Source organism: Arctopsyche grandis, chromosome 8 (assembly GCF_051622035.1).
Source record: "Arctopsyche grandis isolate Sample6627 chromosome 8, ASM5162203v2, whole genome shotgun sequence".
NCBI lineage: Eukaryota > Metazoa > Arthropoda > Insecta > Trichoptera > Hydropsychidae > Arctopsyche > Arctopsyche grandis.
The window spans coordinates 5,921,698-5,947,115 of record NC_135362.1 but is presented as its reverse complement, the minus strand read 5'-3'; the positions used below and the strand labels follow the sequence as shown (position 1 = coordinate 5,947,115).

Below are 25,418 nucleotides of genomic sequence, written 5' to 3'. Positions count from 1 at the left end.
ATTAAGCATCCTTTTGGACTGGAACGAAATAAATCCATTCCACATATATTTATGTGTATTTTTTTTTTTCATATACGCCTTAGTATCAGGACAGGTCACCCGACTTTGCCAATAATTTTCTACAGATTCACTTTATGCAATGTACATATGTAGATATGCAGATATTAATATCAAATGGCAAGCATATGTTTTGCTTGCAACAACCAACAAGTTTGTACAATAACACTGTTCGACACCAAAAATGGTTCAGAGACGATATATGACTTTTATAGATCTATGCCCAGTAAACACGAATCTGTTAATAAAAAATCTTGATTGGTTCGAGATTCGGAGACATATGTGTCTTTCAAATCGCTTGATTTTTCTATATCTTTGTGCTGTTCGGTCGATGTCTCAAAATCTGTCAATTTTCTGTTCAAAATGAATATTGCAACTTCGTCGTCTAGTTGCGCGACACGAAAAAATGTATGGAAATGTGTGCGACAAACAAGTTGACGGGTGTAATATGTCGATTTCTCAAAATCTGTCAATTTTCTGTTCAAAATGAATATTGAAATCTATAGTCGGGTATTTTATCTTTCATTTGTAGTACTTTTCAGCTTTCAAATCTCTCTAAGAAGTCGTCCAGTTGAAATCAAAAGTCAAAAGTACGTATTTTCACTTGGGATTTTTTCCCACTGTTAATACTATTTTATATTGAGTATTTTCTATTGAAACATGTTTATTGGGATAGTGATCTGGCCACACTATTTTTTTGTTTTCATTTAAAATGGTTAATTGAAAGTGTGCTGAATTTTAAATCGGTAAAATTGCGAGCTAAAAACTCGTACTATGTAGTACGAAACTCAAAACTAATAAAAAATAAAAGTCAAATTCTACCAACCGCAATACGCACGAGCAATGTTGTATTAATTGACCAAAATGCAATGTGAAACTGAAACGAAATATAATTGGTCATCGTGGGTCGAAATGGAATGCGAAAGCATATACATTTTACCGGTCTCCGTGACGAGACAGAATGTTAAATTACATAAAACGCAAATATCGGAAGGCAAAGATCGAAAATCGAAAGATCTTAAGTCGAAAGATCAAAAAAAAAAATGGTGCATGGTAAACGGTACATACTCACGTACATACTCACTTAATTTGCGCAAGCAGGATACAACAGGAACAAGAGGAACAGGCTTTTCCTCCCGTATTAATGTGCGCGCGCAGAATACGGGAGGAAAAGCATGTTCCTCTTGTTCCTGTTGTATCCTGCTCGCGCAAATTAAGTGAGTATGTACCGTTTACCATGAACCATATTTTTTTGATCTTTCGACTTAAGATCTTTCAATTTTCGATATTTGCCTTCCGATATTTGTGTTTTCTGTAATTTAAAATTCTGTCTCGTCACGTAGACCCACATTTTACGTAGGTCTCGTGTTAAATTGGTTCAATTGTAACTGAATTTGCGAGAGAGGCAGTGCTTGCTGATTCTATTGGAACCGTTACAACAATTAAGCCAGGTAAATTGATTGGATTTGAATAACCATCCAGATTTTGCTAGGCTCCGTTGATAGACTTTTTGCCAGAATTGATAGAATTAATTTCGGCCGTGATTCGAACCCGCAACCTCACTACTGGCAACCAAGTGGTTTAACCAGCGAGCCACGCTCTGGTTATATAGTAAGTGTTAAGTCTTTTTAGTGTTGCTTCGTTGGTTTCTGTAATGCGCCGAGGAAATTTTCCCCGTCTGTGAGCATCGTCGTCTTTGAGTGACGTTTTTCCCGTTTATCACACGTCAACCGGTTAACCGGTGCGATAGCAGTCGGAAAACCGGACGGGGGAAAGTCTCCAGTTTTCCATTTCGAAATGTTTTTTTTTTCGCCGTGTACACGTTTGATGGCCTAAATTTAAAAAAAATGTTGAAGTACAAGTGTTGGATGGATCTGTTCTACATAGCTTGACATTTCCGTACATTGCCCAGGGATCTAAGCTAGGATATACATATGTATAGTAGACTAGTGGTTTTACCCGGCTTTGGTCGGTATTTGTAATATAAACCACTTAAACATGACTAATCTAATAGTAAACATTTTATTAAATTTTTTTGAATATTTTATTTTATATAAATTTATTTGAATACTCATTTGTTTTTTTTTTATTAAATTGACTCTCACGAACAAACAAACATATATACTGGCTCTTTCGAAATTATATGTATACCAGAATCCGGCGCCCCCCCCCCCCAGCGCCTTCACCCCCGGCGCGTGCGCCCCCAGCGCCTTTTCCCTGGAGACTTCGAATCCTTTGAATTGAAAAAAATCGAATCGGCGCCTACGAATGGAAAAAAAATCGAATGTGTCGTCTACGAACCAACGAACGAAGGTGACATATAAGTCTCTTTCGAAATTATATATTAGATTTGCATAATGAACAAACATATGTATACATATACAACATATTAAATATTTTAATACCAAAACTAATTTATGGGTCAACGCAGCATGTAAATATGCTGGAGAAAAATTGAAACTGATCAAAGCAATCAGAAACTGTAGAAACAGATTTGAGATTATATATGTATACTATGACAGTAATGTATGTATGACTGTCAAACAAAATCGATGATATAGATAATAGCAAAACGAATAACGAAACGAAATCGAATCGTATTTATACGAAAACATCGTATAAATACGATTAATAACATTTTTCATGTAACAATACGAATTTTTACATTCGATAAACAACCACAGAGACATCTATGGTGAGAAATCTTGCGAAACCTAAGATATAACAATAACTCAAGGTTTGCAACAGAAAATTGGGAAGGAAAAGCCAATTTTACAGGAACCGTTTCAATGAAAATCAGAAAAATTGGCAAATTCTGATAAGAAAAGGTCTGGCCAACAACGAGACTCTTAGTGGGAATCGAACCCGTGACATCAAACACGAAATAGTTCAATACTCACCACTAGACCACGCTGCTGGTTAAATATGTTAATTACGATTTCACTATCGACTTAGCGGACCCAATTGAAATCTCTACCGGTGGCCAAACCTCGCAAAATAGCAAAGTTTCAAAGCGATCGTTATAATGTGCAAAGTTTGCCAGACTAATTGATGAAGTGAAACTAATAAAATCCCTGTAATAACAATAATAATAGAAAAGTTTAAATTTTTCAACTTTAGGCCACAGTAGAATGTGATTTTAGTTTGAAATTTTTTGCAAAATGTTTCTTTTTCGAGTCACTTTTCTTACGGGTCGCAACATGTAAATTATCAGCCCCGTTTTCCTGAATTCATATATATTTACATACATATTTCCTATTTGTATATTCTTTTACCATAGACATAGACACAAGACTTTTCCGACACGTGTCACATTCTTTCCGTTGCTGAAAAGAAAAAATCAACATATTCATTTCGAACAACCTTCAACGACCTCATCGGAGATCTGTCAACATCTCGACGTACGTTACAACCACTTCAACCTTCCTTTCGAAAGATGAGATTCGATACGGCAGCTATCACGTTTGGCAAAAGCGAAAAGTGGAACGTTCAGCTGATCATCGGACATTACCGAAGCATTAGCTCACTCTATTACGACGTCGGACGTAAAACTGTGTCACGTTTCAATTTATTTCTATATACATACATGCAAATTTTTTCGTTTTTCATACGAAATAATTTACAAGCGTGCTTGAACTTCGAACTGGAGCTTTTTACTCTCTTCTCGCCGTTTACGACGTCTCCGATACGTTACGCAAAATGGACATTGAAAATTGAAAGTGAACGTGCAAAAGTTGATCGGAACGAATCCTCCTCGGTTAAAAACAACCTTTCACGTCGTCCCAGTTATGTACTTGTCATGGTTTCAGAAACAGTTGTGCAAACGTCTAGTGAAAAGTTTATTATTCTCTTTGGGTCGTTTCCGTGTGATGCACTTCTTCCTATATATTATTTATATTGATGGTATAATCGCTGAAACGTTTTCCCAATATTATATTTTATGTATTATCTCACGCTCTTCTAAGCGCAGTCCATTGGTATATAACTATGCGGCCCGTTTTGGCCGGGATAGTCTTTGACACAGACTTTGCGTTTGTCCCGTCGTTTTCGCAAAATTGTTTCATTTGTCCCGTTTTGTCTGTCCACTGATGCAAGGAAGAATTTTATTATAAACTAGTGGTCTTACCCGACTTCACTCGGTATTTGTAATATAAACCGCTTAAATATGACTAATCTAATAGTGAACATTTTATTAAATTTATTTGAATAGTTTTATTTTATATAAATTTATTTGAATATTTATTTGTTGTTTTACTTTATCTATGCACGTAGTAACAATAGATGAAGTTTTGTGATCATGCGAAAATTCGAACTCTAGATTTTGACTGATTCGGACTCAGAATCGATTACTGATCACGTTTTCATGATCTAGAAAAAATGTGTGTGTGTGTGTGTGTGTGTTTCTGTGTATTTTGGGGATTTTTTGAACACAGTTAGTCCTATTGAACTGAAACTTAGTATCGGTTACTGAAATTCTTATCGACACGACGTAAATTTTTTTTAAATTTTTAAGTTGACTGGAAATGGTACCTCCCCTTATAGGTGTCCTCTTTTTTTTAAGTTTTTGAATTCAATTATCTCCCAAACCGCTAACTGAATCGGACTGAATTTTTTTTTACATGTACTAGAAATAATAATTTTTATAACTTTATATTTTTAAATATTTTTATCTGAACCGGAAGTAGTACTTTTTACTCTAGAGAATCGAGGTTTTTTATTTTTATTAAGTTGACTGTCACGAATAAAAAAACAATCTAAATCTCTTTCGAAATTATATGTATACCAGAATCCGGCACACTCTGGTGCCTTCGCCCTCAGAAGTCTTATTCGATTGAAGTTAGTCGTGTCAAGTCGGTTTCTTTGTTTAAAATAAGGTGTTCAGACCTGAGATGAGGTAGTATATTTGAGTTAATTAGTTGCATGAACTTAAAACTGTTTCAGAAGCATTCAGTATATGGCCGCGTAAGTATATCATTGGCGCGACAAACTTTAAAAATGAGTTTTTTTAACTTGGAGAGTTCGCTTAAGATTCAAACTAGTTAATTAGTCGCATGAACTTTCTTAATTTAAAAAGCTAAACAGCGAGAAATATGACCAAGACATGTTATAATAACTTAAATCGTAGCTGGCGACCTTGAAATAAACTACCGTAGGGGATTGCACCTCCACCACACTCTCCTCTCCGTCTCTATTAATTAAATATAAGATCACATTCAACTAATTTACTAAAATATTTACAAAAAATGACAATTCAACCAAATGCGCTGGAGCTGAATCGTTTTTGCCTAAAGGATTCAATTCCATCCAATTTATGTAACATTTCCGATTTATGTTTTTTTTTTTCATATCAGTTTGACACGATACGAGTAGCTCGGACAGATAAATTTGAGCCCTGTTCGACTTATTTGAGTCGGATGTCCAAAAACGGTCGGATCACCTGTTGCCACGTTACGGGTAAACGTCCAAGCTAACTCAATTTATGTAGATTACTCATATTGTCATAGCCCGGTATTAACAACATCATGTCCCATATATGTACATATTATTACAGTATTAGTACAGGATTATTAGTCACATTGCGATCGCCCAAAAGACAATTTTTGCCATGAAAATCGCGAATACGGAATATATGGCACTCGAGTTCTCGTTAGTATGATGGACTTATCGGCTGCCAGATATTCCGTTATAGAGATTTTAGTGACTTTTGGGCGAGCGCTTTGTGACCAATGATCACCGAGCCGTACATATACAGGGCCGGTGGGTTGTTTGTGCGAAGTTTGCGACACACAAAAGCACTGCAAAGGAAAAAGCCCCTAATGAAGTTAATAAATTTCTAAACGAAAAAATTATGGATATCCCCTGATCGTCTGTACATACATACATATGTATGTACATATTATCATTTCTTAACATATAACCATAAGCCCCCCCCCCCAGATCCGCCAGTGCAAAGCACTCACAGATCGACTCGGAACACTCAACTCAACGGATTATAAGAAAACTCAACAAGATTGATTTAAATTTTGATTGCAGCGCATTTTTTCAATTTTTATCCAGAGTAATTTCTTAAATTTCTTAAATTGCAGCCATATATATTTACATATGTATATTTAAAAATAGCAGTGATTTTTTTCAATTAAATATTTTTTATTTTTATTTATCTAAAAAATATTCCCCGGCACCAAAAAGATTAACAACCACTGTTTTTCAGTTTTGGATTTTGGATAAAATATACTTTTCAGATACATTACATATTTATAAGATGAATATATTTGGTAGGGGAGAGGGGTGCAAAAAATTATGACACACAAAAAAAAATACGTAGTGGAGCGACTGAAGAGATCTAACTATCAAATTGAAAAAGAAGTAAAAGTCAAAGTTTTGATATATTGATTCAGTTCATGGTTATGTACATTCATACATAAACAATTTCGTATGTATAAGAGCTCGAATTAGTGTTTTATTTAGACTCCTCCATAATGCATACATTATTATTATGTACGTATACACGAAATGTATGTACATGATGTAATCTCCTTTCTAATCACGTTGACCACATAACAAATTAAACGATCTCGACTGGATCTTCACCGCAATTTATTCCAGTTAATATCAACCTTTCCCCTCCGGTCCAAATGGCGACGTGCAGCGTCAATAAGACGTGCTCTACCATTTGCATTACACGTTTAATTATCACACTCTGATGAAACTGCCACTTATCTAATGCATAATCCACGGAAAAAAATCCTAATGAAGAAGAAGACTCGTCTTCGTGTCTGCAATTTCTCATTTTTATTACATTGTATATCATTTCTGAACCGACTTGAATTGAAGATTTGGAAATGTGTACAACTTTAATAACGCTTAAGCTCCTTAAATTTATTTTTTTAATTTTTTAAATGCTTTTTATTATTACTAAATTATGTTCACAATACATCTTTATCTATTTTCATAGCTACTGATGTACTGATCATTTTCTATTTTACAATTTGAATTTAATTTTGTTAGTAATCATAGTATTATATTATTCTAATGTTAATATATAGCATAATAGGAAAAAGAGCTCAAAAACCTATTTACAATTCCTATAAATGCTCATAATACATCTAATACATAATATTAATTAAAGACTGTCTAAAGTCGACGATCTAAAGCAGACTGTGTTTAGGTAATCTGTGTTTATACCTGAAGAGTATAGACATTTTGTTGTAATCACCGAGACTCTTCACAAGTGTGTTAGTATGATTATTAGTGATTATGTCATAGAATCTACTGGTTAGTTTGTAAGCAATGTATGTAACTAACGGGATATTATTTATGGCATGCAGTTTTTCAAGTAAATATATATGGGTGTGTTATAAATTATTTTTATGGATTTTCATGGGCCAAAAATACATATTAATATATTCTTACTATGATTTTCTCTAGAATTGTGGATTTCAAATAGCACAGGCCCTTGGAAATTTTCCTCTCTCCTCTCTCTCCCTTCTCTCATCAGTAAAGAGCGGACCAACTTTGCGCCATTCATTGTTCATTTTTCGTCGTGCTTTGTTCATTTTTATGATGAACCTTTTTTATGCTCTCTAGCTCTGCAGTTTGCCCTGTTTCCTGGAAAATCGATCCAAAACGCCCTGTTTCCTGGAAAAAGCACGCTTCCGGTCCTACCTCTACTCATCAGCCCTGCGCAAACTTATTAATTACTAGTTTTTTTACCCGGCTTAGCTCAGTATTTGTAATATAAACAGCTTAAACATGGCGAATATAATAGTAAATAATCATTTGTTTTTTTATTAAATTTATTTGAATCGAAAAAAATAATATTCAACCAATCGAATCGTCATAGAAATTCACTTGTTTTCGATTTCCAACCAACTATTGTTACAAACTTACAAAGTCTCTTTCGAAATTATATATTAGATCTATTATATATTACACCAGAATCCGGCGGCTCCCCCGGCACCCCGTGTCCCCCGTCCCCATGTCGTCATGAAAATTTTGACTAGTTCCCAACCATTTTTTAACCAGCAATATTAACTTACATACAAAGTCTCTTTCGAAATTATATATTAGATTACTTTTCTTATATCTTTAATATAAAACCAAAACGGCGTCTGCAATTCGTTTCTGATTGGCTGTATGCAAAGTCGTTTCTGATTGGCTGTATGCAAAGTCGTTTCTGATTGGCGGGATGGGTCAAATTGATTATTTTTACTACTAGACTGCATTTCCATTTCAAATTACTTTTATTACATCCGTGCTAAAACGGAAAAGATCGTCAAAAGTGGAGCCGAACGAAGCCGGGTAGCACCACAAATATTTTATAGAATTTATAATACGGAGCGCTACAACAAGCTGTCAATATGCATTCGACCTACTCGCGCGTTTACTACCACTGACGAAACCAAACTATTCCCAAACCAATTAAACGAAACTTTCAGCCAAATTGAATTCGAGCAAATTTACAGCCAATCCGCAAAAACAGCATTAAACCTAATTTTATACCCAACAGTTGGGATTTATCACACAACACTATCATCAAACCGGCAAACTTTTAAACGCGATACGATACAACAAAACTTAACATCCAGATTTGGAGCACCGATATATGTATGTATTCAAAATGGAAAAGTAACGAAAGAAAGAATTGGAGCAGATTACACGATCGCCGTTTTCAAAACAGGCGTACAACAAAAGCGAAAAGATTTTGTCGTTTGGTTAGAACAAAGGCCGAAAGGAGAACGTGACGTTGATATTTCATGGCGTAATAATGGGGCCTAGGAGAGAAGATCGCCCCATGACCGTTTGCTTTTGCTCTCGTAACGCGTTCACGTCCGTGGGAACCGCCTTAAACCCCCCCCTCCCTGTGGTTGATCTCTTCGCATTATCGTCCTCTTCCATCGTCGTCTTCTTCCTTTCATCGTTACTCTCCCGCTCTTTTCAATTCTTTCCATCCGTATTGCATCATTGCTAAACGACTCTAGACGTTCCCACCGATCGCTGGTCAACCAGATTGCACACTTTCTGAAGAAGAGCGTTGAATTCCACCAACTGCCAACCTTTCCACAAACTACTGTGTCGAGCTTGTTAATGCCAAATCCATTTTTTTTGGTTTTTTTTTATTCAATCAATCAATCGGGCACACATTTGGAAATGGGTGCTACTTTAGTATGCGGTCTACCTTCAAATATATCTATCTATATATATGTATGTATATAAAAATGAATGTGTGTGTGTGTGTGTGTGTGTCTCGAATAGGCTCCTAGGCCACTGAAGCGATTGCGATGGAACTTTCAGGATTTGTTGTATGCATGTCAGGGAAGATTACTGCGAAAAAAAAAACGGGAACAGAAACGGGAAAAACGGGAATGAGTGTCATTGCAACGCAATAATTTGAAATGTGTTCGATGCCTGCGTTTTTCCGACAAATGGGAACGGGAACGAGAATGAGAACGAGAACGGGAACGGGAACGGGAATGGGAATGGGAATTGCTTGCGTTATTGTGGCATTGCAACGCATGCTGGGGTTCAGCTAGTATATATGTATATATAAATGAATGTCTGTGTGTATGTGGGTGTGTCTCGAATAGGCTCCAAAGCCACTGAAGCGATTACGATAGAACTTTCAGGACTTGTGTGCATGTCATGAAAAAAAAAAGTTTTTTAAAAACATACCTCTTCTATAATTTGTATATAAAATTATTATTTTGAATAAAAACACAAATAATTTTTTTTACTATCGCCATCTATGTTTAAAACTAACAAACAAACGTCAACCGTAAACGTCTAATAGAATGTCGGCGGGCAAATTACAAACGCATCTTACACGATATATTTGCACCATCGTAATGGCGGAGGCTCCATTTACTTATATTGATGACCAAAATGAGCAATATGGCAAAGTATGAAAACGATCGGATAAGAGATAAAAATGACCACTTACACGAAAGCCATGCGAAACGTAAAGGAGGTATGTAAAAAATGGGAAAAAACGGGAACGGAAACGGGAAAAGCGGGAATGAGTGTCATTCGCTATAATTTAAAATGTTTTCGCGTCGCGACCAGGGTGTTCGCTGCCTGCGTTGTTCCAAAAAATGGGAACAGGAACGAGAACGGGAACGGGAATTGCATGCGTTATTGTGGCATTGTAACGCATGCAGGGTTCAGCTAGTAATATATAAAAACGGCCTGTCGGTAAATCTAACATATAAAACACTAAAGTTTGTTCGTATGTATGTATGTATGTATTTTTCGTCAATTTAACTAATAGTCGACAGTCTATTGTTCTGACCTCATCGAACAAATAATTCGCTTTTTTCCGATTCAAAGGATTCGAAATTACCGGGGGCGCAGACGCCGAGAGCGAAGCCCTAGGTGGCTCAGACCCCGGGGGTGTACATATAATTTTTTATAAGAGACTTACGATATACGTTTGTTTGTTCGTGACAGTCAATTTAATAAAAACATAGATAAAGTAAAAATGAGTATTCAAACAAATTTATATAAAATAAAACTATTCAAATAAATTTAATACAATGTTTACTATTAGATTAGTCATTTTTAAGCGGTTTATATTACAAATACCAAGCGAAGCCGGGTAATACAGCTAGTGTGTATATAAACTAGTGTTGTGCCCGTTGATTTCAACGGGTGGTTTCGAAAAGGAATTGAAACACGAATAAAAATAAAGTTATATGTAGTATAACATATACATACAATACTAGTCTACTTTAGTATACGATCTACCTTCACGTTTTTACTTTAATATGCGGTCTCGCTGTCTCAGTTCTCGCGTGTGACACTGAGACTGAATAATACCGGCCCTAATAGCCCAATCTTAAATGAATAGGGCCAACCTTAACCAAACCTAACCTATCCTGACCCTAAAATAAATAGGTGTTGGCTGCTAAGATATCTTTTTTTTAAGTATTATTTCATCAATATTTTCACAAAAAAAAGACATATCTTAGCAGCCAACACCCATTTATTTAAGGTTCAGGATAAGTTAGGTTAAGTTAAGTTTGGCCCTATTAATTTAAGATTTGGTTAAGAGATATGTATCTACTGACGATATTTTGATAGAAATGCTTCGACAACATTATGGGGCGGCAGGAAAAAACAAAAATTGTAATAAACATTTCATTGCTACGATACAAATAAAAAAAATAGTCGACCGCATACTAAAGTAGCACCTGGAAATGTATACAAATTTGACAATGCTTAAACTCCTTAAATGTCGTCTAAATATGTACCACGAAAAATCACATTAACAATTTTCACGTTTAACGTCACATCGATGGTGATGCAAGTATATGGCTCACGGACTTGTAGACTTGACTTGACTTCTGCTTGATCTGTCGATTGATACTGTTGCGTAGGGGTGGGTGGAGGATCCAAGTAAAAGGCCAACAGTCGTTTCACAGCATTTATTGATGATTAAGGAGATACACGCAGTGTCACGGCTAAGTCCAGAATGAATTATATCGCCTACGTACCGCCTTATAAAGGGTAGATCTCTCAGGACGCCTAATCTGTTTACCTGTTGTATAGTCACGTATTCGGATATGTATTTCCAAGACATTGGGTCTTCCCGTACCAATTCTGAGAAATAACTAATAACGGTCATTGTTTAGCCTAAATGCACTTAGAGTCCAGATATAATCTTTGGAAGTAAGTGCATGCATTTAGTTAATCCGATAACAGATATCCGTTGGTCTAAGTGCAATTTGCTCAATCCGCGGCGTACGTAACAATACCTTTAGGGCGAAATCACACAGCGGTGAATGTGGCACGTTTATAGTTTTAAACATATAGAAAAATGTGACGTTCATGGCACGCATTCATGGCACACGTCGTCTCAAAACAACACTTTCGACCGATGTCGTTGAAATTGTATGGTAGTATTCCTTGCTTGACAGTGATCCATACCAAAACGTCCCTTTGGACCATTTTCAGTAAAATTGTATCCTTGCCTGACAGTTGTCGAATATGGAATACACCGTTATGTATCACAGTAAATACATTATGTATTTAAATACATCGATAATATTTAACATTTTCATAAAGTAACAAAACTTGTAAATATACATAATCAATACATATGTGAGTCGTCTAGTTCCAAAACCCGGTAAAAGCATTTCACTCATTTGTTGTTAAACGCAGTTTTTCTGCCACAACTTTATTTAGTGGATTTCATTTACAAAGTTTTATTTTAATGGAAGATATACGATTTAAAGCTATTTTGCAATTCAGTTTTTTGGAAAATTTTTGAGATTAAATGAAATATTTAGACTTGAAAACGATTTTACCGGTGTTTGTTCCCGAGTTGTCCTTTCACGGCGATTCCGTTCCTTTGCTCACGATTTCTTTCGAATTGTTTTCTTTCTTGTATCTCCATCTTTGGTTTTTTCAATACTTCGAGACAGATTGTCCATGATAACAGCAATTACGAAGGAAATGCGGAATGACAATTGCACCCCAGGTAACCGGCCGAAATGGCCGCCATCTTGCCATATGCAGTGTTCTGATTGGCTGTCGGCAGTTTTGCCGTTAATTCGAATAAACAGAGAGAATTTTTGCCGTTCTTTGGAACAAAACAAGATTTTAAATATTTTTTTTTAGTCATTTAACTTGGTTTTAGAAATAATTCAAGTATACAGTATTGTGTGAAAATAATCCTAGAATTGGAATACATTTTTATCTCCGTTTTGACCAAATATGCAGATACCGGGTTTTGGAACTAGACGACTCATGTATAAATTGATTTCAGGACCCAACCAGAGTAGTATGTCCAGTAATAGACGTCATCAGCATGGACACATTCCAATACATCGGAGCTTCAGCCGATCTCCGAGGAGGCTTCGATTGGAACTTAGTCTTCAAGGTAAGCATATTACGAAACAATATCAACTTTGAAAGAATATACTTGAATATATGCTTACTATGTTTAAAACCTTGTTCCGCAGTGGGAGTATTTGAGTGGTCCAGAGCGAGCGGCCCGTCTCACTGATCCCACGGGAATAATCAAAACTCCCATGATCGCCGGCGGATTGTTCTCCATGGATCGCAAGTATTTCGAAAAGCTGGGCACGTACGATATGAAGATGGACGTGTGGGGCGGTGAAAACCTGGAAATATCATTCAGGTGAGTATTTCCAGTCGGTATGTTGGGTATATATGCGTTGTTTGTTATGTTATGGTGGGTTTTAATTGAATTTTAGAGTGTGGCAGTGCGGAGGTTCCCTCGAGATTGTTCCCTGCAGTCGAGTAGGACACGTTTTCAGAAAGCGACATCCCTATTCGTTCCCTGGTGGTTCTGGAAACGTGTTCGCTCGGAATACCCGTCGGGCTGCCGAGGTCTGGATGGATGATTACAAGCGGTTCTATTATGAAGCTCAACCGTTAGCTAAAACGGTCGCTTTTGGAGAGTGAGTTGTTCAGTTTTGTAATTGCTTTTACTGTATAAAGTTAGTTTGATCTCAAATTTGATATCGTTTTGTATTGTTTACAGCATTCAAGAACGATTAGATCTGAAGAAACGTCTCCACTGCAAACCGTTCAAATGGTACTTGGATAACGTGTATCCTGAATTATCAGTACCAAAAACAACATCCACAGGCACGTCATTGGGCCACACAATCAGACAAGGAATCATGTGCTTGGACAGCTTGGGAAATCTGATCCAAGGAACCGTCGGCAAGTCTTATTTTAGTTTATTTTTATTTTTAATTCAATCCAAAAAGGCCTGACCAGAAACATTGTACATTTGATACAAATATTATTAGTATTGTTACGTACACCGCCGAGTAAGTGCAATCGGATTAGGCCGAGTAGCATCCCAGAGACTGTGTTATAATTGTTTTCGAGGATTATCTCTAGGCTTAAGTTTAAGTCGGCTAACAATGAGATACCCCCGAATGCACTTAGCGGGGGGTAGCAGTAACTCGGTCGCATTCCGGTAGAGTTCTCAGAACCCACAGCGATAGCGTGGGACTGACTTCCGTGGCACATCTAGTACGTGACCATAACAATAGGTAAACAAACCGGACGTCGAAGATGCCCTAAGCAACCTATCTGTTATAAGGCGATATCAAGACATTCTGGACGGAGCACTGCCAGTGCGTGTATCTCCTTAATCACCAATAAATGCTGTGACACGACTTTGGCCTTTTACTTGGATCCTCCACCCACCCCTACGCAACATTATTATACAAATTTAAATGAAACTGAATTCTCTCTCTTGATAGAAAGATTTCAAAAAAAGTTTCTTCGATACCTTTATATGAGGAAATATAAATATCACCCCTATATATTTGACTCACTATCTTCGAGAAGAATTATTGCCATTTCCAAATATTTCTTTGGAGTATTAAAGGGAAGTATTGACAACACTTAGATTTTATCGGAACTTAAATTTTGGGCGCCTGAATGCGGTAGAGCTTTGCGTCATCGTTTACTTTTCCAACCTATTGCTGCGAAAACGTCTGCTTTCAATGACTCGTCTCTTGTAAAGGCTATCCGGTTCCTTAATGTGATAGATGAACATTTGGACCTGTTTGATTGTCATTTTGATAAACTGGTCATGAGTTTAGGTAGGATAGTCACCGTGCTATCCATTGTTCGGCAAACCTTTAACAATGCATTTACAACCTTTGAACAATACACGGCCCCCTCAGGCTCCGGTGACTAGTCATGAGATTCAACACGAGTCTATTTGAATGAAATGAATAATTACCAAGTTTTATTGTTCTTTTTTAAAAAACTGGTGTGCCGCATTGGGGCAACCTTTCAGGTCATATTAGTCATTATTTTTTTATTATTGTTATCTATCCATTTATATAATGTATTTATTATAATAATAAATCAAATATAAATAAACAAAGTACATAAATACACATCAATTGATATCCATAGAGACATCTATGGTCAAATTTGTAAATTTGCAGCATTTTAAACAATTCAGTAAATACAATCAATTAATTCAGTAAAACAATAATAACAATTCAGTAAATCAATTAACATCAACAGAGACATTTATTGTCAAATTTCTAAATTTGTAGCATTTCATACAATTTGAAAACTTGAGATTTTGCGAGAAAATGGGGAAGGTTGCCAATTTGTTGGAACCGTTTCGATGAAAATCAGATAAATTGGCAAACTCTGATCAAAAACGATCGACCTGGAGTCACAAATCCAAGGTCTGGCCAGCAGAAACCATTAGGCTTTGCATCGGTGAACACTCTGTTCAACATATTATATGCTAATCACTAGTCTATTCTGCTATTCAATCGCACTTTACCATTCGCATGTAATATGATACAAGCTAATATTAATATATAAATATATATATATATATTTTCAGGCATGTACCCATGTCACAACACCGGTGGAAACCAAGAATGGTCCGTCACATCCCTCGGACACGTCAAACACCACAGCCTATGTCTGACGCTGACCCGATTCGAAGCCTCGGCCCCTGTTGTGATGATGCCGTGCGAGTCCGAAGACAATGTGAATCAAATGTGGAAACCTTTGCAGGGCGGCCGGATAAGACATTCCAAGATCAACTATTGTCTAGACGCCAAGTTGAAAACTCTCATAGCCCAGCCGTGCAACATGTCTGAGAGCAGTCAACAATTTGATTTCAAGACCGTCTGAACCGTCAACTGAATCGTCAAGCGCTGTTTATATGATACGTGGCTATGAAATGGTCCAATTGCCTATTTTGAACATAGGTCGTGCCAAGGAATTTAAAAAAATAAATAACATACAAAAAAAGCCAATTGCAATCCTATTCGAATTGTACATACATACTCACCTACAATAATATAATATAAACAGAGTGAATTTTATCAACGGGGGGGAAAAAGATGTTATATTTTCCCTATTTTATACATATGTAAATACATGAAAATGTGTATTAAAAAAAAAAAAAAAAAACAAGTATTCATACCACAGAGCAGCTATTATCAAACTGTGATATTATAAAATTTAAATCTGTGACATACAAATATTTGCCTGTGGTTTAGACGGACGGTGACCGACGGAACTTATCGCAGACTTTGACTTTGAGCGGTGCAAGTTTTATGATGGAAATATGCATTTCTATTCCTGCTCCACGTATACAACTACATTTCAGTCAAAATTTTGAGTGTGGTGTGCTTATTTTTTGCACATCTGTTCCGGATTGTGATTTTGCTCCTCGCTCGTCTCACCTCTATAATAATAATATTTGCCTGTGGTTCAAAATTTGTTAAAATAAAAGTACTCTTTCTTTGTTTTATATTATTACAAAAAGTCTCAAATTATATACGACTGATTATTTTAATTGTATGAATGAAAAAAACATTTTTATAAAGTGTTTTATTTGTTTTGTTCCGTTCTGTTTTGTTTTTTTTTTACGTCATCGACAAACATTAGTCTAATTTAATTTCAGTTGAAAGTTTAAATTGCATGTTATCTAATTTAAAACAAAAAATACTTAAACGACTTAAAAAATTTCTATTGTAAAGTTTTTTGTACATATGTACCATAAGATAATTATTATAATACCACACTATATTAATCTGATTTTGTATAATTCCAAAATTGTACATAATAGTACCCATTTATAGGAAAAAATTCTTTTATCTTCTACATTTAGCTAAAACGTTAAAATATATACATACATATATTAAACGATATACGAAAGCTTATATAATAATAAAGATTTAGTTCGTGTATCGATCTAAAGTTGGCCTGTAAATAGTTTGCCTTTCAGCAACTATGACTTAATACAAATACATATAAAGTTGATCTGCCTAAAAGAGTATTATCGTAGAAATTTCATATTAGCGTAGTGATTTTTTTTTTTTAATTTCTATTACTTTTTATTATTTTTATGCATCTGAGTAGATTTTCTATTAAATTTAATTAAAAAATTTAAATAAAAATAAAACTATACATTTGTCAGTATAGTTATATAGTGTGAAAAATTATATGAAATGCACAATGCGACAATTGTCTGATTTTTAATGCTGGAAAACAAATTGTGTTCTAAATCTATGTATTAATTCATTTTGTCGCGCTTTATAGGATAATTATTTACCATTAAAAAATAAATAAAAAAAACCGTTATCCTATATTTGTACGAGATTGATTCCAATAAATGAAATTTGACAATATGCATAAGTAAAATTTTAGTTTTAAGCGTACCGTTACGTATTATTGTGTTGATTGTTGAAAATTTTTGCATTATTTTCACAATTCGGTTACCATATTCTTTTTTATCTGCAAACGTAATATCAAAATTGAAAGTGTTATATCAAAATATTCCATCGGAGAATTGATTTTATATACGAAATATATTTTGGCTGTGATCGGTGGTTTTATTGTGTATTTATTTTTTTAAAGAAATTTTAAAGTTGTTATGACAATTTGTTTAATTTTATCATTACTAATATTGTGAATATGATTTTTATACATTCCATTCAAATTAAATCGTTACTGTACGTATTACAAAAGAATTGATTATTTTAAGATTATTACAAGACGACGATGATGATGATGATTTGCTTTGCATTTTAAATAGACGTATTGTTATATATTTATTTAGAAATCGTTATGAATTAACTGCGTATTCTAAATTGTGTTGAAAACCTCTTGAAAATAATTGTGTAGTCATACGAAACTTTCTTAAAAAGTAAAGTTAAATTTATTTTCTTTTTGATACAATGAGTGTTATTAAATTAAATCGAGTCACATCTACATTTATTTTCAAATGATTTTTACCTTAGTCAATATACATATATATAAATATACATGCAACACATAATGTAATACTTTATAAATAAATAAATTCATTTTTTAAAAAAATCAGTTTTTTATTATTTTGGTATATATTTAATTAATCACATATTTATACAATCACATAATGTATCAAATGTTTATTTAATCAAGAAAATATACGTAAATACATTGTATAAAAACCCCAATACAAACATAAAAATACTAATTAATTATACATATATTTAAAAATACAATTTAAAGCTTTCAGTCATTCTGTCTTTAAGCTGCTCATTTGACAAATATAGCAATACGCCAAATTATTGACCATATCCTATTTAATATATAAAAATATTCCCCCTTTTTACTAGCCTCTTCTATACTTCATTTATTTTTATCATTCGAATCTAACAAATGTACTGCACAAAAAAAAAATAGTGTTTGTTTATTTGTGTACAATTTAATCTACAATTTTTAATTTATTTATAACCAGAGATTAACCAATTATTTTTTTATATTAAAGATTAACCAATTATGATTTTAGGCAAATGAAGAAAAGAGATAGAGAGAAAAATTGTAGCTTTTATATTCAATTTTATTCAAGAAAGAAAATTTAATCTTTATTTATCAATATTTTAATGCCCCTTTCATCAAAGCAAATTTTACCAAAAAAAACTTTTTGGAAATAGAACTGATGGACAATTATTGGCTGCTTATAAAAACCCGATGACATTATTGAAAACTTGATGATGCCATTTACTATTTAGGTAATAACTACAGACTGGCCTACAATTGTAGCACTTTCCTAACTTCTTTATTTTTAGTAGCTTGATAATATTGCAATTCAGGTTGCAAATTTTGACCATATTTATCAAAAACGAAACATCATATGTAGGGTTGCCAGGCGTCCCAATTAATCGGCATTGTCACCGGTTTCAAGTCTCGTGTCCCAGTGTCCCGAACGAACCTTTCGGGACGCCCAAAAGTCCCAGTTTTCAAATTTTTATATAATGCATACTTTCTAAGCAATTGCAAAGGGACAAATTGATGGATTTAAAAAAGAAGTAGCAAAGTTTTATTAAAAATTGATAGATTATTTGAAACAATGGACAATAGATATTGAAAAAACAGTTTAATATTTAAATAAGAAAAATATTATAACAAATGAAACATATTTGATCAATCAATTTGTTGCATTGGAAAATATATTAAAAAGAGATTCACAATCTCCAAATTGGAATGGAAAAATAGCTGTAGAAAAAAGTGTATAGATATTTTCGCAAGGTAATATAAATTACAAATTAAATAGAAGCTACATGGCAGCTCAAGTGAGCCAAAATCTCAGGAAGAGGAAAAAACTAAGTGGTCTAATATTGTTGATTTTTTTGGGGGAGTTCCCGGTTTGACTTGGAAGAAATCTGGCAACCCTGTATATATGTATGTACATATCTATACTTCCTAGGTTAAAGAATTGATAAGTAGTATTGCCTCATATAGTATCATACTAGAAATAGGCACACTCATTCAGATAGGTACACTAATTTTCCCAAAACACGATATTTTCTATCGAGATCACAGTAATATTCCATAATTCATTCATTATTAAAACAGAGATAAAAATATCAATTAAAATGTGTTAGTTAATATAATGTAATTATAAGAATCCTATAATTATTCGTAATAAAACAGTAAATGAGATGCAAACATAAATCAATCTTGGACTAATGTGTTTTCTTCGTCACCATCTCACTTAAAAAATCCTAAAAATAATTAATATACAACTCGCTCAAAAATGATCACAATCATTTAATGTGGAGCCATCATCATATGTGATTTGACAAATCTTCCAATGTATTTTAAAGCTTTGAACGTCCTATTTGGCGATAGTCTTTGTCTCAATAAGTAGTATCCGCAAGCATTAAACGCTACTAGGAAGAAGATGAGCATGGACAAGTCGAAAGCAAAGGACGCGTCCTTCATACCCATCATTTTGATGAAGTACTTTGGACTCTTATATTCACAGTAAATTTCATCTTCAGGACAAGCTAGATCTGTTCGACCGGAGCCATATATGGCCACAACCAGACCCTCAAGTCCATAGCGAAGATAACTACAATACATAGCAAACCTCCAATGCAACGGTACTGGTAAGTCTCCAGATCCTATACCGTTCACTGCTAAAAGCATAAACGGTACTGAAAGAGCTGGTCCAGTAAATACACTGTTCTGTAAGTTGAAAAAAGTTGGGTATATATACAATGATATATGAATGAAAAATATATATTATTATATACGATTGACATACCACAACGCTCAATGTTGATGAAATAACAATTCCTAGTGTTTCTGATATCAAAGCCACTAAAACCAATATGGAAAAGAACATGGTAAATCTTGCCATGTCTAATGGTTGACCGGTGATTAAGTACGTCATCACCAAGTAAATACTGGACATTATCAATTGGATAGGCATTCTGGCTAAAGTCGATGCTGCAAAATATGGCTTCAATCCGTACCATCTATTGAAATACTCCCTCTTCAACAATTGCACTTCAGATGGAACTGAAATTATTCATTGTAATAAGCTAATATGAAGCTTATATTTCTATTTTAATAAAAATATTAATTAAAACTTACATGATAATAGAACTGGTAGCATCGGTACATACATCAATGCGATTAAACAAGTGTAGCAAAATCCAAAATTGAATATGGTCTTGGAACCGTCTTCGCCCATTTGTAAGAACAGGAAACCAATGATGATTCCAAGGAAAATGTGCAATGAAACTTTCAGCCAAAAATATGCCTGAAATTTTAATGCAAAATTATTATTATATGTTATAAAACATTTGTATCCAACAACTAAGGCGTGTTTTTGATGTTACAGAATTTCTCCATGCTTGCAGCATCATCCTGTACATTAATATTCTAAATTGGTCCCAGGCTGTACTTCTATACTTATATTGATGAGTCCGTGCTGTGATAGGTTCTGGTTCCAATTGCAACAAAGATACAGCCGGAGCTGAATGGACTATAGGTTTATTTCTAACTAATGATTGCTCCCCGTTACTCTCGTCTAATGGTGGTTCCCATTTATCCAGTCTTCCATTATCTACGGCTGCAACCATCTTCTCGACATGATCTCCATATTCACCGCTGGACACTTCAATAACTACAAAAATAAATTGTTTATTAACTAAACATTTTTAAACTCAAAAATAGATGTCACTAAAAATTTTGGTTTTCAAAACAATATTTATAAAAAGGTTATGGCTATTTGAGCCGTCTAGTTTCAAAACCAGATAGATAAATTTTTTTCAATTTTCATTTTATGTTATTTTTGTTAGGTCAAAATACGGATCCATATGTTGGCCAAGTAAAAAGTTCAAAGCAATTTACATCCTATTGAATTACTTAGCTAAAGTCAAGGTTTGTTTCAAAATCAGATAAGTCTCGTAGTTATTGGTCAAAAGTGAAAATACAGTCACGGATGTAAACATCTATGACCAGTTTATATAAAATATTAAAAAAAATAAAAATAAAAATTAAGCTAGTTATAAGTTTTTCCTTATTCCTGAAAATTTTCTAAAAACTGACTTATCTGGTTTTGAAACTAGACGGCTCATTTGCAGGTACTATATCTGCAAATTATTGGCTATTTGCAGGTACTATGTCTGCGAATTATTGGCTATTTGCAGGTACTATATCTGTGACAGGCGCAAAGCCTTCTGCGCATGCACGTGAACTGTCACTATCAGCGTGTTTAATGTTAAAATTTTGTTTTAAACCTCTTAAAATTTAGTTCGAACTCGTAAAGTGCCGTAGAGTAAAAAATATAATCCAAATTAGTTACTATTATTAATTGTTAGAAAATTATTGTCATATACAACGTATAATACCTACATGCAAGTACAAGCCGCGAACTAGCTAAATGATACAAATCTATTAAAATAACGTGCGAAATTTATATGCCTCATGTATAATGAACGATTGATTAACCAAGTCTAGATTGATTAAATGTAAAACAAAGAAGTTTTTATCGGACATACGGCGAGCACCAAGCATCAAATACGACTGATGCTAAAATTATTTGGGAATGCCACTTCTATTATTATAACGGTAATTGGACTATTCGTCACATTGGGGTGGTCACAAAGACAATTTTTGCCATGAAAATTGCGAATACACAATATTTGGCACTCAAGTTCTCGTTACTATGATAGTTATCGTTAGTATGATGGACTTTTCGGTTGCCAGATGTTCCGTAATACAGATTTTAGTGACTTTGTGACGAGTAATTTGTGACCAGTAATCACCGAACCTATTATAACAGCCGCCACTGTCCATTATGCTTTCTCTAACCTCGATCTCTCACCTGGTTTTGTTTTAAAGGTTGTGGCTATTTGCAGGTACTATATCTGTGAATAATTGGCTATTTGCAGGTACTATATCTGCGACAGACGCATGCGCGTGAACTTATAATCTGATTATAATTTCTTACATTTAATTTATGCTAGTTTTGTTTAATCAATCGTTCATTATACATGAGGCAAATAAATTTCGCACGTTATTATAATAGATTTATATCATTTGACTAGTTCGCGGCTTGTACTTGTATGTAGGTATTTGTGGGAATCTCGTCACCATCAAGACATTTACTGCGACGCAGAATACATTCCCAAAACCTTCTAGAAAGCTCCTCCCCTACCAGTCGAGCGGAAACAAACCGGTCGAAGCACACCTGCAGTCATTAAACTAAACTCAAGCGGAACGGTGCCAAAACTTTCTAGAAAGCTCCACCCCTACCAGTCGAGCGGAAACAAACCAGTCGAAGCACACCTGCAGCCATTAAACCAACATCGAGCGGAACACCCCTACCAGTCGAGCGGAACCAAACCGGTTGAAGCACACCGCAGCCATTTAACTACATCGAGCGGAACGGTGCCAATCATTCCAGAAAATTCTACCACTTCGACAAAAGCACATTCCTCGCTTACGCATCAACAACAGCCACCACGGGTCACGTGACATCCAGAAACACTATAAAAGGAGGTACAACCCAAACAACGCGAGTCGACCCACAGCAGCAAGCGTCGACACACAGCAGCAGACCAGAGACCTTCTGAACATAGTCGAACGCCGAGCCAGCAACACACTGCCGCATCCAGAGACCTTCTGAACATAGCCGAACAACGAGCCAGCAACACACTGCCGCAACCAGAGACCTTCTGAACATAGCCGAACGCCGAGTCAGCAACACACTGCCGCATCCAGAGACCTTCTGAACATAGCCGAATGCCGAGCCAGCGACACTCTACCATATCCAGAGACCGCTGAACGACATACTTTTGCCCACATATTCTAATACCTTTGTACAATATTTAGGCAAACAATAAAACTTTATTAAAACAAGCACAAAAGTGTTTCGTTAGGCTGGGATACGGTCAACACATCCTACCCCGCCTACATATTATACGTTGTATATGATAATAATTTTCTAACTACTAATCATATTAACTAATTTGGATTATATTTTTTACTCTACGTCACTTTACGAGTTCGAACTAAATTTAAAACAAAATTTAACAGTAAACACGCTGACAGTGAAAGTTCACGCGCATGCGCAGAAGGCTTTGCGCCTGTCGCAGATATAGTACCTGCAAATAGCCAATAATTTGCAGATATAATACCTGCAAATAGCCAATAATTTGCTGATACAGTACCTGCAAATAGCAACAACCTTATAAAAATGCATCTTTCAGGTATGATGTGCTCATACCTTCTCACACACAATATATGTATTATACAATACTGAATCTCTTATACATTTGAAATGAAGTTTTCTTTTAATGAAACTTACTAAAATCTGCAGGGTTATAATGCAATGGACACGGCAAACCAATGCCTTTTAGAAACTTCACTATGTGTCCTCCATAGCCTTGATACACACACTGTCCAGCAGCTACAATGTAAACGTGATCAAACATGGTAAAAAGTCGAGCTGATGGTGTATGCACCGAGCAAATCACAGTTCGGCCACCTTCAGCTATCTGTTTCAGTAAAGCTATACACTGCGACGATGACAAATCATCCAATCCCCTGCAAATCACAACAGATAAATTAGTAAAAACTAACAAAATTGAATTATGGAATCATAAATAAGATGCTAATTGTTTACGTAGTAGGCTCATCGAGGAAGATAACCGGTGGATTGTTGACAAGTTCTAAAGCTATTGATAGCCTTTTCCGTTCACCACCTGATAGTCTAGAAGTATTTGTATCTTTGGCTTTGGTAAGTCGAAGCATATCTAATATTTCATTCACCTGAAATGAGACATAATCACTATAAATTGTATCAAACTATGATAATGTTTGCTTATACTTTTAGCGGACATATTGATATTACTAACGACGACTCGTTTTTTCTCTTGGGTCAAATCTGAACCCAGTTTCAAATCAGCTGCCATCATCATGGACTCGTGAACTGTGATCATGGGTTGCAGCAAGTCTTCTTGCATGATATACCTGCTCAGCTTCCTGAATTGTCTTATATCTCTCGGCAATCCATTTGTGCTGATTTGACCTGTCGCACTGAAGCATCTGCAAAAAAACGTTAATTGCATTTTTAATGCAAATTACTCATACGACTACATTCATGAAATCTAAAAGGTATTATTATATATTTAATATATGCAGTTATACTGGTGGATGAACTTTGATTTTCCGATTACTTATGTAAATTAGAAAAAAAGCAGTATTTTAAATGGAATTATAAAGGCATTAATTTAGAATTCAGTTATTGAACGTACTCTAGTTATAAGTGAGTGAAAATATTCTAGTGTCAATTTTAAATCAAGGTTTCCAATGGGGGTCACAAATAGTCACTTCCTCACAAGGTTCTGTTTTGGATTGACGTCGTTTCGCACGTGTTAGAGGTCATCTATTCAAATGGAAAGTGTCAACGAAATACAAAAAGAAATAATGAAAAACTCGAAAACGTGAATACAATTAAGCTACTGATCAATCTGTCAATGATGTCATCATCATTGGTATACATATATTTGATAAAAAAAAAATCTGTATTTCAAGATAATTATGAGTAATATGAATATTCTGTAATTATCGTAAACGAAGCAATTATTATATAAAATATATACTTATATATAATTATATTTAGCATTGGTTCTCATTTTTTTTTTTTTGCTTTGTCCAAAATTAGATACGAATTAATTTTTGATGAAATATGATGTAATAACATTACAATTATCATACTTGCAGTTCTCAACTTTTTATGTTTTGTATCACAAATTTCATATGCTGTGCTCTTCAACTTCACAGACTGCCTAACAAATATAAAAAAATAATTACAATTTGATAAATTTAATCAGACTAAATAGTAATGATTAAATCAGTCGCTTATACTGAATAAACCACTATCATAATCTTTTTCACTATCTTTTCATGCATAAAGGTCTTTTTTATTAACTACTTACGCAAGAAACTTCAATTGTATCAATTATCCATTTATCAGTGGCGGCTCGTGAGAATTTTTAGTGGCGGAGATGCACTGATAGTTAAAAAATATCACTATAAATGTGCTA

General features: G+C 34.7%; 2 protein-coding genes across 2 annotated transcripts in view; one reads left to right on the top strand and one right to left on the bottom strand.

Annotated features, from left to right (window-relative positions):
* Nucleotides 1-16,520, top strand: part of Pgant2 (polypeptide N-acetylgalactosaminyltransferase 2) — a 129,247-nt gene extending 112,727 nt beyond the window's left edge. The window contains exons 6-10 of the mRNA XM_077437156.1: nt 12,824-12,937; nt 13,020-13,198; nt 13,275-13,481; nt 13,565-13,749; nt 15,416-16,520. Coding sequence (XP_077293282.1) covers nt 12,824-12,937; nt 13,020-13,198; nt 13,275-13,481; nt 13,565-13,749; nt 15,416-15,711 — 981 coding nt within the window. The 3' untranslated portion in view covers nt 15,712-16,520. The remainder of the gene's footprint in view (nt 1-12,823; nt 12,938-13,019; nt 13,199-13,274; nt 13,482-13,564; nt 13,750-15,415) is intronic.
* A 1,380-nt stretch (nt 16,521-17,900) lies between these two features.
* The window catches only part of LOC143915397 (ATP-binding cassette subfamily G member 4-like), a 52,616-nt gene continuing 45,098 nt past the window's right edge, over nt 17,901-25,418 (bottom strand). The window contains exons 4-10 of the mRNA XM_077436030.1: nt 24,228-24,417; nt 23,996-24,141; nt 23,678-23,916; nt 20,703-20,989; nt 20,455-20,623; nt 20,123-20,379; nt 17,901-20,043 (exon numbers count right to left, since the gene is read on the bottom strand). Coding sequence (XP_077292156.1) covers nt 19,624-20,043; nt 20,123-20,379; nt 20,455-20,623; nt 20,703-20,989; nt 23,678-23,916; nt 23,996-24,141; nt 24,228-24,417 — 1,708 coding nt within the window. The 3' untranslated portion in view covers nt 17,901-19,623. The remainder of the gene's footprint in view (nt 20,044-20,122; nt 20,380-20,454; nt 20,624-20,702; nt 20,990-23,677; nt 23,917-23,995; nt 24,142-24,227; nt 24,418-25,418) is intronic.